Source organism: Chiloscyllium plagiosum, chromosome 11 (assembly GCF_004010195.1).
Source record: "Chiloscyllium plagiosum isolate BGI_BamShark_2017 chromosome 11, ASM401019v2, whole genome shotgun sequence".
NCBI lineage: Eukaryota > Metazoa > Chordata > Chondrichthyes > Orectolobiformes > Hemiscylliidae > Chiloscyllium > Chiloscyllium plagiosum.
In genome coordinates, this window is record NC_057720.1 from 71,232,276 (window position 1) to 71,250,511 (window position 18,236).

General features: G+C 38.6%; 1 protein-coding gene across 3 annotated transcripts in view; it reads right to left on the reverse strand.

Moving 5' to 3' along the window:
• The window catches only part of nek7 (NIMA-related kinase 7), a 190,118-nt gene that overhangs the window by 35,725 nt on the left and 136,157 nt on the right, over positions 1 to 18,236 (reverse strand). For all 3 annotated transcript variants that reach the window (XM_043699781.1, XM_043699783.1, XM_043699782.1), the window contains 2 exons: positions 5,295 to 5,403; positions 1,849 to 1,956 (listed from right to left, as the gene is read on the reverse strand). In XM_043699781.1, coding sequence (XP_043555716.1) covers positions 1,849 to 1,956; positions 5,295 to 5,403 — 217 coding nt within the window. The remainder of the gene's footprint in view (positions 1 to 1,848; positions 1,957 to 5,294; positions 5,404 to 18,236) is intronic.

An 18,236-nucleotide genomic window follows, 5' to 3' on the forward strand; every position in this document is an offset into this window, starting at 1 on the left:
ATATTCTATTTTATTATCAAAGTTTTCATGGCTCAGTTGTGATCTTGTCCACTGAAAAAAGTTAGTTATTTCTCTAGAGAAAGCAATACCACAGAATCCAAAATGCACCAAACTTAATGGACAGTTTGAACCCATTGATGACATTTTGTTTTGAGGTTGGAGGAGGGGGCAGAGAAGAGTGAGACAGACAGAGAGACAGACAGTAACCTTTCATTCTTTTTGTTTTGCTTCCAGCAGTTGGTGTGTTTCTTTCTTCTACAAGCTCAAAGATTGCAACTTGATATGATTTTACCAATTCAGCAACAAGTTAACTATCTATATAAATACATACAGTTAAACACACATAGTCGGGCAAGTGGTGTGCCATGATTGCAACATGTGGGAGCCTGGAGAAACTCCAGTCCTGGACGATTATATCTGCAGAAGGCATCTGCAGCTTGTGAAACTTCAGTTCAGAGTTGCTTCACTGGGGTATGAGATGTAATCATAGTGGATTAGAAGTTTATGAAATGTAATATCGTTATTCAGAAAAGGACTGAGACAAAAAAGACACGGAAGCACATGTTAAATAGACTGACATCAAAATGCTACAATCTATTATTGCGGTGGTTTGTTACAGTTCACTCAGGGAGTCAGAGTTTCTGTGGCAACAAGCACTCTTATAGACTAGAGTGACAGATAGTGATAGCAAATGCCCCAGCTTTCTTCCCATCATGAGTTTGACTGAATTAATCTCACTTTTATAATAACATTAGCTGTAAAGATGCTGTAAAGAGTTTCAGGTTAATACTCAACCTATTTAACTATGCTATGAATGCATCATCTTTGGTTATCAAGTCCCAGAGCTTCTGGTTTAGAAATAGGGATGCTATCTGCTATGCCACAAGACTTCCTAATCTATAATTAAGGGAGTATTAATAATGCACTGAGAAAATCATGATTGGACAAGGTCAACAGGATTTTACAAGGAAATCACATTTGACAAATTTGTTGTAGTTTTTGTGAGAATACAACTAGTAGGGTAGGCAAAGGAGAGCCAACAGATTCAGCGTATGTAATTTCCAAAACACATTTGACAAGTGCTACAAAAATGGTGAATACACAAGATAAGGGATCAGTGAGTTGGAGGTAACAGATGAAATATTGATTAAGGGACAGGAAGCAGAGAGTAGGAATAAAGGAGACACTTTCAAGTTTCTGAATTGTAACTAGTAGAGTGTTGCAGAGAGATCTTGGGCCTCTGCTATTTAGAATCTCTATTAATGACATACACAAAGAATAGCACATCTAGGTTTGTGAACATAAAACAATAGGTATGAAATTAAGATGGGAGGAAAATGCTGCATTATTTGCAACAACCAGCTGCTAAAAATTGCTTTCAAATCTTAGCCAAAAAAAAAACAATGCAAAAGTATTCACTTGAGGTATGCCTTTCCAAACCAAAATAGGATAGCAACATGATTTTTTTTAAAAGTAGCTGTCTGATTGTTCAAGGTTTTCTGCATTATAAACCCCTGAAAGGATCAATGGGTCAGCTCAGCATGTAGCCTTGAAGCAGTCTATTCATCACAAACTCTTTGGTCTTTATTACACTGTTGTGTAATCAGAGTTCTGTATCAGTAGTAAGATTGGACTTGTTACTTCCAGACATACCCTGTGTTATGGCAAAGGTCAAAGAAACAGGAAACCCCCTAACTGAACAAGGAAATAGATACACCTAATATCGGTTAGGGAGCATGCCTTTGCTGCATGCACGTTTATAACAGACATATGGTTTTGGTCACACTCTTAATGAAATGCATCCCACTTCTGTAATTAGATGGATTCGTGTTGTGCAGGGTTGCTCACCTAAAGAATGTGCTGCTGTAGTTTTCGAACTAAAGAATCTGCCCAATCCAAGGTCTCCCAGTTTAACTACCCCAGTTGCTGTAATGAACACATTAGCAGGTTTGATATCTGCAAGGAAACAAAATACATGTAAATAGTTACAAAGTACTGACAATTTACTACATTTGGAAATATTTTATGAATAGCATAAGGTCTCATGGCTTTACCATTCAAATAAAATATTCACATTTGCTTCCCAATGGCAGGAAAATAGGAAACCTCTTTTTTATATATTTTAGTTCTCAAATATATGAAAACTTAATTGTTGTATTCTAGTTGAAAATTGCTGAAACAATAATCATACATCTAGTTATGTGGGTTTTGAAAAAATATTTCAAGAGTAAAATTCGTTCATTAAAATCCTCCAAAATCGCTTGCCTTCCCCATTTCCATATTTTTAGTATTGTCCCTGGAGGGCACTTCATTTATGTCCCTAACTATAGTTCCATTGGCATTCAAACACAGACCAAGGATACAGTCTAGATGCTTCCAGGCACTACTGTGTGAAACAGATAAACTAAAAATGGACTAAGACGATGCAGTTGGAGTAAACAACAACTTCTCTCAACATTCTGTCACATCATTCTAATGCACCTTTCACTGCAATGCAACAGGATTCCTAAACTTCTGACAATATGATTCTATACTATTTTCTACTGCTTAAACAAGGGTATCCAAAGTTTATTCATTTTTCATATTTCCTTCTCCAGTTGTAGAAAACACAAGGTTTTGGCAACTATAGAATTCCACAGTCATTTATAAATCAACAGATATGGAATCATGGGCACAAATGTGAAAACTGGCACCTCAAGCAGCTGACATACTTCAGACTGTATTTATTTTTAAATTAATTCATGAGATGAGGACATTGCTGGCTGTACAAACACTTATTACCCATTGCTAGTTGTCCTGAAGAAGGTTGCGGTGAACTGCCTTTTGAACCACTGCAGTCCATTTGGTTTATGACATTGACATTGACATGACATTGAGGAGGTAATTCCAGGATCCTTACTCAGTGACAAGGAAAGACCAGTGATATATTTCCAAGTCAGGATGGTGCACAGTTTGGAGGGGAATTTGCAGGTGATGGAGCTCCAATGCATCTGCTGCCCTTGTCCTTCTAAATGGGAGGTATCATGGATTTGGAAAGTGCTGTCTAATGCTACCGTAGTAAATTGATGCAGTGCATCTTGTTGCTGGTACACTTTGCTGCTAACGAGTTTTGGTGGTGGAACAAGTTAATGGTTATGGATTTGCCAATTAAGCAGCTGCTTTGTCCCGAATGGTGTCAATCTTCAAGTGTTATTGGAACTGCACTCATCGAGTCAAGTGGGGAGCATTCCATCACACTCCTCGCATTATGCCTTGTATTTCGATGACAGCTCTGGGGCTTCAAAAGATGAGTTACTGGCCTCGGACTTGCTCATGTAGCCACATCAGTGATATGGCTGGTCTATTTCAGTTTCTGGTCAATAGTAACCCCCCAAGATGTTGATAGTGAGGATTCAGTGATGTTAATGCCATTGAATGTAAGGGTCAATGGACAGATTCCCTCTTGCTGGAGATGCTTATTGCTTCGCATGTGTGGCACAAGTGTTTGTCAGCCCAAACATTCGACATGAGAAATCATAAATGGTGCTGAACATTGCTCAATTGTCCCCAAACATCACCACTTCTAACCTTTTGATGAAAAGGAGGACAGTGACAAAGGAGCTGAAGGTGGTTGGACAAAGGACAACACCCTGACAGAGTCCTGCAGAAATGCCCTGGAGTTGCGATGACTGACCTCCAACCACTTCCTTTGTGCCACATATGACTTCAACCAGTAGTCACTTTCACACTGTTCTGTGTTTGAACTCAGGTTGTGGTAAGATCAGGAACTGATAAAATGCAGATGTTGTTTCAAAGTTATTGAGGAACACAATAATTAACATTCACTTTATCTTAAGTCATCTCTTGCACATCAAGGGCCCAATCCTGATGAAGGGCTTATGCCTGAAATGTCAATTCTCCTGCTTCTCGGATGCTGCCTGACCTGCTGTGCTTTTCCAGCACCATGCTCTCGATATCAAGGGCCCAGACAAAATTAATTTGACAATAAGTGAAAGACAAAGAAATAAACTTAATGTTGTACCAATAAGGAGCCAAATTGATAATAAGATATTCCCATACTAGTTTTAAAAACAACTAGAGTATCAGTTGTCAAAAATAAACTAGATACAACGAAATCAGCTCAAGTGCAAATTAGTTTCAGTCTGGGCAATGCAAATGCCTCATGTCCATGTCACAGTTGCAAAGAGGATTTCATTCATGCTGAGACTTGGGCCTTCAAACCACTACATATGTCCGGGCTCTCTCTGCAGCTTCCATCTTTCCTAGAAATGATCCACGAGTTATCGAATATTTCAATCTGCAAAAGTACATCCAACAATTCCACAGAACTATTGGTATTAATATTTGCTGGAAACTACTAGTTGGCATTCTGAAGAGATGATTACTTCTATCCACTTCCACTGTAATTTTCACTTATGGAGAGCATCAAGCACTGAAGCTGGAAGGGAAGTTTAAGTAGGAACTTAGGAAGGAGTGAAGTAAACAGAAAATGAGCATGAACTGAAGTAGTTAGGAAATAAGACATGGATATGAAGAGGCAGGAATGAAGAATGAAGAAAGAATGAGAGAGCAGGACCACCGAGAAATGCACATTAGATAAAGCATATAGGGAAGGATCAAGCTGTACAGGAAGAAAATGGACAAATGGGGCTGAAAATGAGGAACAGATCAGCAAGGAATAAATATGCATTTATTTGGCATTTTTTTCATTACTTTGGGATATCTCAAAACTCTTTTGCAACCAATAATATAATATTTGGAATGCAGTCACTTTTGTAATTTAGGAAACACACCAGCCAATTTGTGCATTGCAAGCACCCCTAATTATCAATGCGATAATGATCAGATAATTTGTTTTAGTATTGTTGTTTGCAGGTTAGCCTGGATGCCAGGTACAATTCCATGCTCTACTTCGAACAGTGCCACAGGGACTTGCATGTCCAACCGAGAAGACACACTCAGCCTCAGTTTAACACCTCCACAAAAAACCATCTTCGGCAGCGCAGCATTTCCTCAGTAATGTACTGTATTGACAGTCTAAGAAAAACATTTCACCCTTAGCCCTTCCCATACCCTTTTACTTATCTTCAACAATGCCTTAGGAGATCCTGGATATAGTTGATTGAACATATTGTTATCTCCATTAGTACGACACCAAGTCAATTGATTTAAAGCCTTTAAGGAGAACTAGTTGTGGTATGTGATGTTCAGAACAATCCATACATAAAATCACAAATTCAGTGCAATCTTTTGATTTCTAATGGGTTATGGTTATTATGATGTATTGAAGTTACCTCTGTGCATGACACGCCGAGAATGCATGTGTTCCAAGGCACTGCAGAGTTGCACAAAATACTTCCATATTGTTCTCTCTGGAATCAGCCGCTTTTGTTTCTTAAAATGCTGTGAAAATATCAAACAACAAAATGTTTCAAAATCAGCAGTAATACAATTGAAAAATCTATAACATTATTAATTTCACTGAATCACAGAAATCATGTGGCCCATTGTGTCTGCAATGGTTCTCTGAATTAGCATTATACTCACTGGTCTTCTCCTGCTCATTTCTCATAACTCTGCATATTGTTTTTTCTTTAATGCTCTCTTTGAAATTAAATTTGAAACTAAACACAGAAAACATACAATTTAGGATTGCAGTTCTTCATGCAAACGCATATATAAAATGGGACACTGCTTGGAAATACTAATAACTTGAATCATATAAAATGTTCTCTGGAGATCCAGTTTCAACTGACAGCAAATGCTGACCAAGTTAACGACTGTCATTGGGTTTGAAAGTAAACTGCAGATGCTGGAAAATTGAAACATACATGGCTCGAAAAATTCAGCCTGGCAGCATCTACAGAGAGAATGCCGAGGTTATGTTTTAGGTCCAATGACTCTTCTAGTTTTATCAGAGGGGCAGGAAAATTGACGAAGGATGAAGGGTTCCTGCCCGAAACGTTGATTTTCCTTCTCCTCGGATGCTGCCTGACCTGCTGTGCGTTTCCAGCACCACTCTAGTCTTGACTCTAAGCTCCAGCATCTACAGTCCTCACTTTCACCTAGTTTTAGCAGAGCCAACTAAGCAACTTAAAGGAATTAGACACAAAATCGCTGGAATTTTAAATTGTCAGTACTGTTTAATCCTGAGAGAAATGGAGGTTTCTGAACATGTGCCTTGATCAAGATAATCCCAACCAGAAGGCATGTGGTGAGGAGCACTAAGATTCGACTCAGCATGAAGTGATTGAGACCAGCTAGAGAGAAACCTTTGGACTTGCCTCAAACAAGACTTGTGTACCCGAAGAATACCATAAAGTTAAAGAAAACTAATGTAACATTTGCCTGTTAGTCAATATTTGAATTAAGCTCATTTCAGCAGGTTATTACAGTAAAAGTGAAATCTTGTTCTCTGTTGTTTCAATTGAGCATTTGCAAAATTCATTGATCTTGAGTTACTCATAAGATAGATTTGCTGAGCTGATGAGGGACAGGAAAACAAATTTTTTTTACTTGTAGAAGTACACAGCTCTTTATTTTAGATTAGATTAGATTCCCTACATTGTAGAAACAGGCTCTTCGGCCCAACCTGTCCACACTGACCCTTCGAAGAGTAACCCACCCAGACCCATTTCCCTCTGACTAATGCACCTAGCACTATAGGCAATTTAGCATGGCCAATTCACCTGACCTGCACGTGTTTGGACTGTGGGAGGAAAGCAGAGTACCCAGAGGAAACCCACACAAACACAGGGAGAATGTGCAAACTCCACACAGACAGACACCCAAGGCTGGGGTTGAACCCAGGACCCTGGTGCTGTGAGGCAGCAGTGCAAACCACTGAGCCACTGTGCCACACTCCAAGAATGTCCAAAGTTCCAGTATATTTAAAGGGAATGGAAATTCCTTCCTTTGGCATTAGTCTCCCGAAGAACAACTTGAAAATGTGCTACATGTGTTAAAATTTGTGCTCATTTCTTAAATTTTATAAAAGCTCTGCATGAAAAATAGGTGATAGAAGTTGTGTTTGGTATTGACTCTGTATTCAGAATTTAACAGATTATGGAAAGCTACTTATCCCATTTCAATTCATTTATGCAGAAATTATTGCAGCAGTCCAATCCACATGTTAACTTCTTTAAAAAGAAAATCTCTAACACCTGTCGCAAATTTGATTGTAATAATTTCAAGTTATGAACATACAAATAAAATGGACAGGTACAAATGCTTTGACATTAGGTCTGTCTCAATTTGGTAGCCTGTCATCCTTAACTCACTGTTTTAAGTTAATAGTCTACATTTGTTTCTTAATATTATTTACAATTCAAATAAATATACCAAATCACCTTCTTTCAAGGCTGAAATCCCACAAATTATTCAGCAATTTTAATTATAAATTCATTATACCTTTTCTCAATAGCTCGGACCTCAATGACAAGGATTTGGCTTTTTGGTTCTTTGCTGCATACTCAAAAGTTTCCATTGTGCCAAATGGCTAGAGCAATACACTGCAATCAAAGTGTGCTCTCACAAGACCACTATAAAATTTACTCAAGTACTCCAACTGGAGCACCTATTGTTGTAGCTGCACAGTTGAAAATACAGTTTTCTTCGGTGTCCTTTTTTTCTAAGCTTCCTCTGAGTGTTACCATATTCCAGCTTAGATTACTTCACATTTGCACCAAATTTCATCTACCATTGCTTTTCTCACTAAGATATTCCATTTGATTTATCCTATAAACCTGGGCTTCATCCTTTCATTCCTATATTGCTCTAAATTAGATGTTAGTGATAAAATACCACAATCTACTCTGATATCTATTTGAAGCAGCTAAAATTTCAACAATTCTTAAGAAGGGTCACTGGACCCAAAACATTAACTGATTTTTCTCCACCAATGCTGCCAGACCAGCTGAGATTTTTCAGTATTTCTGCTTTTACGATTTCAACAGCAATCCTTGGGCAAGCCATATGGTTCTCTCTGACACCAATATCTGGGGTACCCCATGTGGTTCTCTTCAACATCTATGCTGGAGATACCCTACTCAGAATACACTATCCACATCCTGAATATTTGCCAATGTTGTGGGGTTATCATTGCCAGGGTATACAGTTATAAGGACCAAAACTGCTTCAGACTGATGTGCGCCATTCTGACAATACACTCCTGCATGCTTAAAGTAGATACGTTGGGATATATTAAAGAATTGAAAAGAGACAAAAATGAATCAAGTAAAAATGAACGTCAATGTGGTCAAACACAAGGAAACTATATTGTTTTCATTTTCATTAGTATGTTTTTCTGAGACAGAATCACAGGGATCATCAATGTGTCCTTATCAAAATGAATATGATACTTAAGTTTACAAATAACTGATAACACTAAGTGAGCAAGAAAAACGATAAGAATTAGACATCTGGCCTTCTATTAAGATGTAATAAATGTCAGGAAGAGTTAAATATTGTTTACTTGTGCTAAAAACTCATAAGGAGTCACAGAGGCAGAGTTAAATACAACTCCGATACAAGAAATGAACTGTGACTAAAGTATTTAAACATTAGCACCTGCAGAATGTTGAAAACACTCCAAATTTCATTTTTCTTTTTGTTCAGAAGAGATATACCAGACCATGAAAGTCCACTCAAGGATTGTCCTTCCAGATGTTTTCAACTCTTGGTCTACGTGCAAAATGTTGGTCAGCTGCTGTGATGTTTCAAATATAATTCTAAGTAACAAAATGTTGGCATCCATCCAAAATGAAGCTTTGCATCTATTCTTCCCAAAGCTGAATTTACATATCAGAGGTTTGTTTGATGTCAGGATGGTAAGGATATGAAACAGCCTTCCTTTCAGAAACATATTGTATTCTATACAATACACACAGCAAATTGAAAATATATTTTTAATATGTAAAAATTGACAGTACTACGGCACCAGGAGGGATTTCAGTTAAAAAACATACATAAAAATGATTCAGTGAAATACAGGAAATAAAACAAATAGCAATATTTAACAGACGCTGTACAGAAGAGGTTTATTGGGATTAGCAGTTTATGGATTAAAATTAACATTTTCAAGCCAAGATGCACTTCATTTCAAGGTGATTATACAGCAATGTACCCAAAAAGTACAAACAATAGGAGGTTAAATATTTTACAATTACAACTGCAATAAAATAGATGCAAACAAACATTGTTGGCTAACTTGCTCAAATTTTATTTTAGACATGATACCAACAGAGCAATGATAACGAAATTTAGTTTACTACTAGAAAATAGAAATTTAAAAGATTAATGTTCGAAATTTAACTACTGCAAAGTAACTGTTGTTAATTAACTGAACATCATTCACTTAGTATGACCCTAATGTTGCTGTACCACAACTCTAATTAAGCACTTCTGGATTTGCCCAATATCTTATTCACAACAGTGACTGTAGTAACTGGGAATGAATTTGAAAGCAAGTTATATTCTTTTTGAGTGCAGGCCTAGAATTAATTTCACTGCGGATTTCATGCACAAAATTGTAATTTTCAGCTTGTTTTACTACACTTGCACTCCTACTGGGCATTTTGATGAGCTATAATATTTTTACTAATATGATGCCTGCCATTCTAATAAACTTAGAAGTCAGAAGAGCTGAAAGACTTCTCCCACGTGATCACAGATTTCTGTAAATAGGAGGCATTCTTACTGGACTTTATGGTACTTGTAAAGGAATTAACAGCCAGATTTTAATTTATTTTGCATCTACACTGGAAACTGATGCACTGGGCTCCTCTCGGAGTTTCAAGTTATGCACAAAATAGTATTCATAGATTGGAGTTTTGAGAACCATATATTTTCCTATTTAATAAAAATAGGAACACAAGAACGTTGTAGATATGCTGTATATTCTTCAAGCTTTAACACTGCTTTCTTACAAATAAGGATGACAAAACTCAACTATAACACCATATACAGATTTCTACTGAAAGGCAATAAAACAACAAAATGGTGGGGAACTTACTTTAAGAAGTTTTTTAAAAAGAAAATACTGCAATGCAATACTTAGAGATCGAGGCTACAGAAATAATATTGCAAAACCAGAAAATGTCAAAAGATGTAAACAAATACTTTGCATCTGCCTTAATGGAAGAAGAGACCAGCAGCATTCCAAAAATACTAAATACTAAAGTGGCTGGGGGTGAGGGAGTGAATCATATCTTGACTGGTATGTCAAACTATTACATGGTACTACATCAAGAGGATGATTAACTGGTCAATCAGAAGTATGTTCCATTACAAAAATTTAAAAATAATGATGGAGCACAGTGCTACAAGAGCTATACAAGCCAAATGGGATTTCAGTCTGGTCATGTGCCTCTTGGAAGACTGTTTCATTCATGTAGCTAGGTTATATATTCTGAAACTTGTCAAGGACAAAGGCAGCACTCTCAACCTGAATACTGAGAGAATACAGTATTTGGTTCCAAAGTTTATAGCTCAATGATGGATTATTTACCTGGTGTGTCATTGCATCTATAAACCACTTGATGGCAATGGTGAACAGTTTGGGGAAAAATAATTGCATCAAGATCTTAAAATGTCATGCATCCAGTATCATAATATCGATCATCACACAAGTTCTAGTCCTTTATACAACACCCGTGATCTTAAAGTAGGAAGGCCTGTTTGTAAAATGACAATTCCCAGAGATATTTGACATTTGTCAAAGAATAAGATATTTTGCTGGTTTCAATTCAGGTTATTATTCATTAACAAATAAATCCTTGAAAGTTAAGAAGGATTTTCAAAATCTCATCTTCATGCTCACATGAGCCAAATGCCCAATTAAGTACAGAGATGGAGCCACAAATACGCAGCAGTAACAAATGTAATTTGTAAATCCTCTCAGAACAGATGCAAGCCCAAAGGGGAATAAATTGTATTGGTATTTCCTTCGTAAGGTGTGAAACATCTGGAACTTATAGCGTGGTGGTCAAATCAGTACAGAGCAGGCTATGCGTTTGAGGTTTATTGTGGCCAGCCAATTTGCCAGAGCAGAAATAACAAGTCCAAATTTTTCTCTTCTGTCAAATTTTATTTATGGATTCCAGCTTCAAGAAAGTATTATTCCAGTATTTTTGACACAGCATGGGAAAGACAGGGAAAAGAAAACTAATTATCAGGAATAGAACATGCTTTCCTAGACTGCTGGTTGCTCTAGCCTGATAACACTGCAAATCAGTGTTCACTTCAGTTGTAGGAGGACATTTGAATAGATGCTCAATTACTGTAAATTTGAGGAATCCACGCTCCAAAGCAAAGGACATGCTGAATACAGTGCTCCTCAACCAATGCTTTGTATGAACCAAAATGAAAAACAATGAACCCAATAAAATACTTTCCTGCAATAGAATGCACCTTATGGGTAATAGTCCCTTAGAAATGAAGGGCTAATATTGCCAACATAGCACATGTTGACTTCTGTGCTGGAGATTTAAGTCCAACAGTCAGAGCTTGCCTCCATCAAATTTGTTGAACATTTCTAGGCTTTTTGTATCTTTGTGTCCAATTGTCAGGGTTGGCTTAATTAAAGTGACCAAGCAATATCACATGACAGCTATCAGTTAATTTCTGATCCTTGTTGCACACCACTTGACAAGCACTCCAAGATGAGTGGTGACTTTGGTCTCCAATTCTTGCCAGTCAAGATCGAACCTCATGTAGGGGAAATGAATGGTGATCAAAGTTAAAGTCCTGAGTTCCTCCAATAGGAAGTCCATTGCTACTGACAGATAGAAATACAGAACATTTCCTCCAGCTGAGCCTGGGACAGAGCGCCACAGTGTATGATATTGATACAATTGATAATATTTTTTGTTACTTGTGCATGCTCAGTGGATCAGCCAGAGGTCTATGATTATATGGGGCAAATTATCAGCATCAGCCAAAATGATGACCTTCATGCCGGGTCGGTGTTTTTTCTGACTGCTTAATATATTATCCTTCAGCAACAAGCGCCTAGAAGCAGCAGGCCTAATTGTCAGCAGTGAATGGAGAGAATACCAAGCAAAAAGACATCAATATCATCTTCAAAAATGGCAGTTAAGGTGTTAAGACATTTAGAATTGAAAAAAGAAAATCATTGATTTTCAATGAAGGAATCAACAAAATCTTGTCAGTCATTCACATGCCCTTCCCTTGTGAATTTGGTTATCCACATGATTTTTACCATCTTTTGATTATTGCGAATATTCACTCATCCATTATTTTCCAAGAGTAAACAAGAGCACTGCAAGTGCATCACGCACTGCATAGCCAGCCAATTTCAATGTCCATGAATGTGGAAAACTGCAACAAGTTCTTGGAATGCATTCACATGAACAATTGTTCTTTACTGTCAAAGATACTGATTCCCTGACTACACAGTAACTTACCATTTTCACATTTCTCTTCTTCTTTGGTCCACTTGAATAATCCTCTCTACCACAATGGTACATTCAATTTGCTCAGCAATCCTACAAACTTTGCAGTCATCCAAATAGGCATATAAGGGCAATGGCTAAGGCAACTGTGGGCTTTGCCCCTAGCAGATTGCATCATGACCACAGCTCATAATCCCAGCTCACCTTAAACTGAACTTTTAATTGCAATGTGTTTTTTAGAAAAGAGATACAGCCAAAATGTGACAGTAGATGCAAATTCAGTGGCTGTGTGAAGAGGAACCCTGTAATATAGAATCTTTGGCTTTCAAGGAATGCTCCCAGAGGGAAATGCTGAACTGTAATCATATGAGTATCACGGACTGTGGATATGATGGAAGAAAGACAACAGACAGACATGCTTACTTTCAAGAATACTCAGGTCAGGGGTTAAAAGCTAGTTTAAATCTTGTCTGTGTGCTACTGAGCTGAGGTGCTCATGTGCAAAGTCAGCTGAGGTACTCGCACTCTCCTGAGTTTGACTGTGTTGTAAAGCCACAGTCAAAGAAGCATCCATTCATTACTGTGCATTTCAGAAAAGGACAATGTGTTGGAAACCAGTCAGCAAGCCAGTTAAAAGGAAAGAGTATAAAAGAATTTCAGCTAACCTTGAAAGCCAAGGATCTCAAAATCAAATGCCTAACAGTCAAGTTTCCACAATCTAATTTTCACAGATGACTCAGACGATCTACATATCCGTTAAATGTTATATTCTTTTGGATTCACTTCTCACCTTTAATCTGTGTATCAGTGTTGTTATTATTTTTTCCTTGCATTTAACCAGAAAACTCTTTTCACGAAAGCAAGTCAGATTAAATTGGCTTTTTTTTTTAAACAACAAAATCATTTGGTCTGGGAGACACATATCTACAAAGGAATAGATCCTTGATAAACTAACCTGGTTGCAATCAACAAAGCAGGCAGGTGAATCCCTCTTCAATGGCAGTTTGGAACAATAATATACCGAGGAACCTCATCTCAGGACTGGTTTGAGCAATTAATTTACCTGACGCAGCAATGCTCATGTCATCTCATATACCATAAAACACTGCATGTGGACAACGTTGTACTGAAGAATTCAATAGACTTTTATTATAACTAAACATTTGTATTGCATTATGTTACTGAATATACAAGTTGGGGGGAGAAATGGCAGATGAAGTTTAGTCCAGTGTGAGGTGATGCATTTCGGGAGGTCAAATGCAAGATGGAAGTATATGTCAAATGGCAGAACCCTGAGGAGTATTGATATGCAGAGTCTATAGCTCCTTAAAAGTGGCAACACAAGTGGATAAGGTAGTAAAGAAGGGCCACGGCATGCTTGCCTTCGTTGGTCAGGGCTTTGAATGTAAAAATTGGTAAACCACGTGACAGATGTATTAAAAAAAATTAGTGAGGTCACATTTGGAGGATTGCTTGCAGTTCAGGCCTCCACACTACAGGAAGGATGTGCAGGCTTTGGAGAGGATGGAAAGAATATTATCACGATGTTGTCTGAATTGAAGTGCATTAACTACAAAGGAGAGGTTGGACAAACTTGGATTGTTTTCACTTGAGCATTAGGGACTAAAGGACGACATGACGAGAGGCATGGTTCAGATGGATAGTCCTCCCCCCTCCTCCCAAGAGTGGAAATGTCAAATACTACGGGATATAGGTTTAAGGTCAGAGGGGAAAAGTTTAAAGAATATGCGTGAGGCAAGTTTTTTTTTAACAGAGAGGTCGATAGGTGCATGGAACACGCTGCCAGGGGAAGTAGTGGGAGCAGATACACCAGCAATGTTTAAGAGGTATTTTGACAGACATCAATGGGCAAGGATAAAGGGAAATGGAGAACATGCAGGTAGATGGGATGAGTTTAGAATGGCATCATGGTCGGCAGGGAAACTGTGATCCGAAGGGTCTGTTCCCATGTCCTACATTCTATTACGTTCAAAGGACATCAGTGCCTGGAATACCAGTACGCTATTTGTTAGAGAACAACAGTTTTCTTGTAGCATGTCGTGAGTTAAGATTGAGTATGAGACCTTTATACCCTCAGGGTACACACGAGGACACAATATCAGCATTATGATAATGTTTCAAAGGTACGCTCACACAGTGTACTTGTGACTGAACACAGGGGTATCTCTGCCATTGCATCTACAGTCTCTTACTTGTGACTCACATTTGTGACTTACTTATGACAGCCCTTCTATCTCTGAACTTGCACCACTTCCCAATGTAAGGGAGGTTACTGGCTCCTGAACTGAGCATGCAGTTAAGACCCCCCTCTCAATGCCCACAATGTCTGCAGTTCAAATGCCTTGACTTCAAACTGAAGTCTCTCAATACACAGACAGTTGATAAGGTGGGGTTGTCAAGAATAGCAATGCTCTAGCCAATCCACCATGCTGCATTATGCCATCCATTTCTACCTTTATTTTAATGTATTAAATAACCAATATGTTTAAATCAATTTAGCTCAGTTTTATGTCTTTCAACTAATTATTTGATCCAGTTTAAGTGAAAGTTGATTAAACACTTGTATGTGATACTGTTAGCAAAAAGCAGGATCTCCTTTACCCTCTGCACCAAAGTCCCATTTACATTAAATTCCTAACTCCTGCACACTACAGCTACTTGAATCAACTTGCTCAGATTCGCAATTAAACATCCCTAAGGAATGTGCAACTTGAACCTAGGCCTCCTCACCCAAAGGAAGGGACACTATCACTACACCACAACACCCCCAAAGACAACAAATGTCTCCTGTAACCTTGCACGTTTTTTTCAATTAACCATCTAATTAAATGCTTTGACTCAATCGGCTTCCTCCACGTGCCTAGGCATGTATTCCATACCTTAACCATTCACATTCAGTAGAAGTCTTACCGCAAATTGCTTTTATTCACTGTCATTTCATTCTTGATTCAGTCATGAGTACCTCTCGCCATTTTCCAGATTCCTTGTGATTTTGAATACTACTGTCAGATCTCCTCTTGGCACTTCTACCTCAAGAAAAGCAGTTGTAACATCTCAAACCTCTCTCTCTCTACACAGAAGTTCCTCACACTGGAACCATTCTTCTAAACTTGTTCTAATCCTCTCCAAGACTTCATATCCATCCTAAAGTGCATGCCCTGAATTAGATACAATACTCCAGCTGAGGCCAAACTCGTGTCTTATACAAGTTCAACATAATCTCCTTGCTCTTGTACTGTATGCTTTATTAAACATTCTTTCAGTCTGTCCTACGACCTTCATTGACTCAGGTACGTATACACCGAAGTGGTTCTGATTCTACACCCCTCCAGAATTGCTATTTATTTTATGTCTTGCCATATTCTTCTGAAGAGGACCAGAATTGCACGGAATATTCCAAAAGCGGTCTAATCAATGTCCTGTACTGCCGCAACATGATCACCCAACTCCTATATTCAATACTCTAAGCAATAAAGGAAAGTATACCAAACTCCTTCTTCACTATCCTATCTACCTGCAACTCTACTTTCAAGGAGCTATGAACCTGCACTCCAAGGTCTCTTTATTAAACATTCCCTAGGACCTAACCATTAAGTATATAAATCCTGCTAAGATTTGCTTTCCCAAAATGCAGCACCTCGCATTTATCTGAATTAAACTCCACATGCCACTCCTCAGCCCACTGGCCCATCTGATCAAGATCCTGTTGTAATCTGAGGTAAACTTCTTCACTGTCCACTATACTTCTAATTCTGGTGTCATCTGCAAACTTATTAACTATAACTTCTTTAATCAGATCCAAATCATTTATACGAATGACAAAAAGTAATGGACCCTGCACCGATCCTTGTGGCACTCCACTGGTCATAGGCCTCCAGTCTGAAAAACAACCCTCCACCACCACCCTCTGTCTTCTGCCATTGAGCCAGTTCTGTAGCAGTGCCTCCTTACTCAATCAATTGGAGAGCTATGCAAAACATTTATCTGGAAACACCTTGGAATCCTCCCTCTTTCAATCCTTTACACTTATGGGCGGCACGGTGGCACAGTCTGCCTCACAGTGCCAGAGACCTGGGTTCAATTCCCGACTCAGGCGAACTGACTGTGTGGAGTTTGCACATTCTCCCAGTGTCTGCGTGGGTTTCCTTCGGGTGCTCCCGTTTCCTCCCACAGTCCAAAGATGTGCAGGTCAGGTGAATTGGCCATGTCAAATTGTCCGTGGTGTTAGGTAAAGGGGTAAATGTAGGGGAATAGGTGGGTTGCGCTTCGGCGGGTCGGTGTGGACTTGTTGGGCCGAAGGGCCTGTTTCCACACTGTAAGTAATCTAGAATAAATACAACTATCCCAATCTATATTTGAATCATGAGAAGACCCCACAATATCTACCCTACAATGTGTGGATCTATTCCCCTGCAAATCATCTTCTACATCTTTTCCATTATTCGTAGCCCATGGAATATACCAGGCAATGCAAGTGCACTTTATTGTTTGTTGCAACTAAATCAGTTCTATCCTTGACCCTTCTGCACCAGCATACCTCATCCTTTTCTTTATCAGGAACATAAGTCCTGCCTTTCTTTTAGTCAGATCTCTGATATCAGCACATCGTAACTCCATGTGACAACCTGCACCTGCTACTCAACACTCTTCCTTATGACACTCCCATGCATTTACATCATGCATAGTAGCACAAATTTAGAATGTTTCAATATCTCTTTCATTCGAACTCTACCAATTAACTTATTATTCATTATTGTAAAGCTATCTCTTGGTATTTTGTGCACCCTGATATTCCATGCTATTATCTCTTGGTACCAACACCCCTGCCATGTTAGTCAAAACCCTCTCAATAGCAAGCAAAACACTCCACAAGGAACTCAGTCCTCATTCCATTCAAATACAAGTTCTAGTATTCATTTGCTTTATTCTTCTTTTCTATACTCACTTGTTTGTGGATCTGGGTGTTTACTACTTTTGAGATTCTGTTTGTTAATTTACGACTTATGTCCCTAAATTCTGGATGCAGAAGCACATCCCTTTTTCTATCTATAACAGCAGCACTTATGTGAAAAACTACTACTGGCTGTTCCGCCATCCCATCCACCATCCTCAGGGTGCTCTACAGCCAGTGATATCCTTGATCTTGGCACCACAGAGATAATAAACCATCTAGATTCATGTTTACAGTCTGAGAAATGCTCATCTATTTTCCTAATATGGAATATGGAATCTCCTATCACTGTTGCCCATCCAGTCAGATTTCTGGTCATCATGATTATTCTCTATTTCGGTAATCACAAGTAAACGATGGGCTTAACTACCTTGCAAGTTTAAGACGTAGAAATAATTGAAAATTTTAGGATTCAATTTCAATTTTACCAATTAACCAACCTTGCCATTATCTCACAATTGTTTTCAAAATGCGCTCAGAACTTGTCCCTCCCTATCTCTAATCTTCTCCAGATGTTGCTGTCCACTACACCTCCAATTTTGGTGTCACCTGCAAACTTACTAACTGTGCCTCTTATGCTCGCATCCAAATCATTTATGTAAATAACAAAACGTAGAGGGCCCAGCACCGATCCTTGTGGAACTCCACTGGTCACAGGCCTCCAGTCTGAAAAACAACCCTCCACCACCACCCTCTGTCTTCTACCTTTGAGCCAGTTCTGTATCCAAATGGCTAGTTCTCCCTGTATTCCATGAGATTTAACCTCGCTAATCAGTCTCCCATGGGGAACCGTGTCAAACACCTTACTGAAGTCCATATAGATCACATCTACCACTCTGCCCTCATCAATC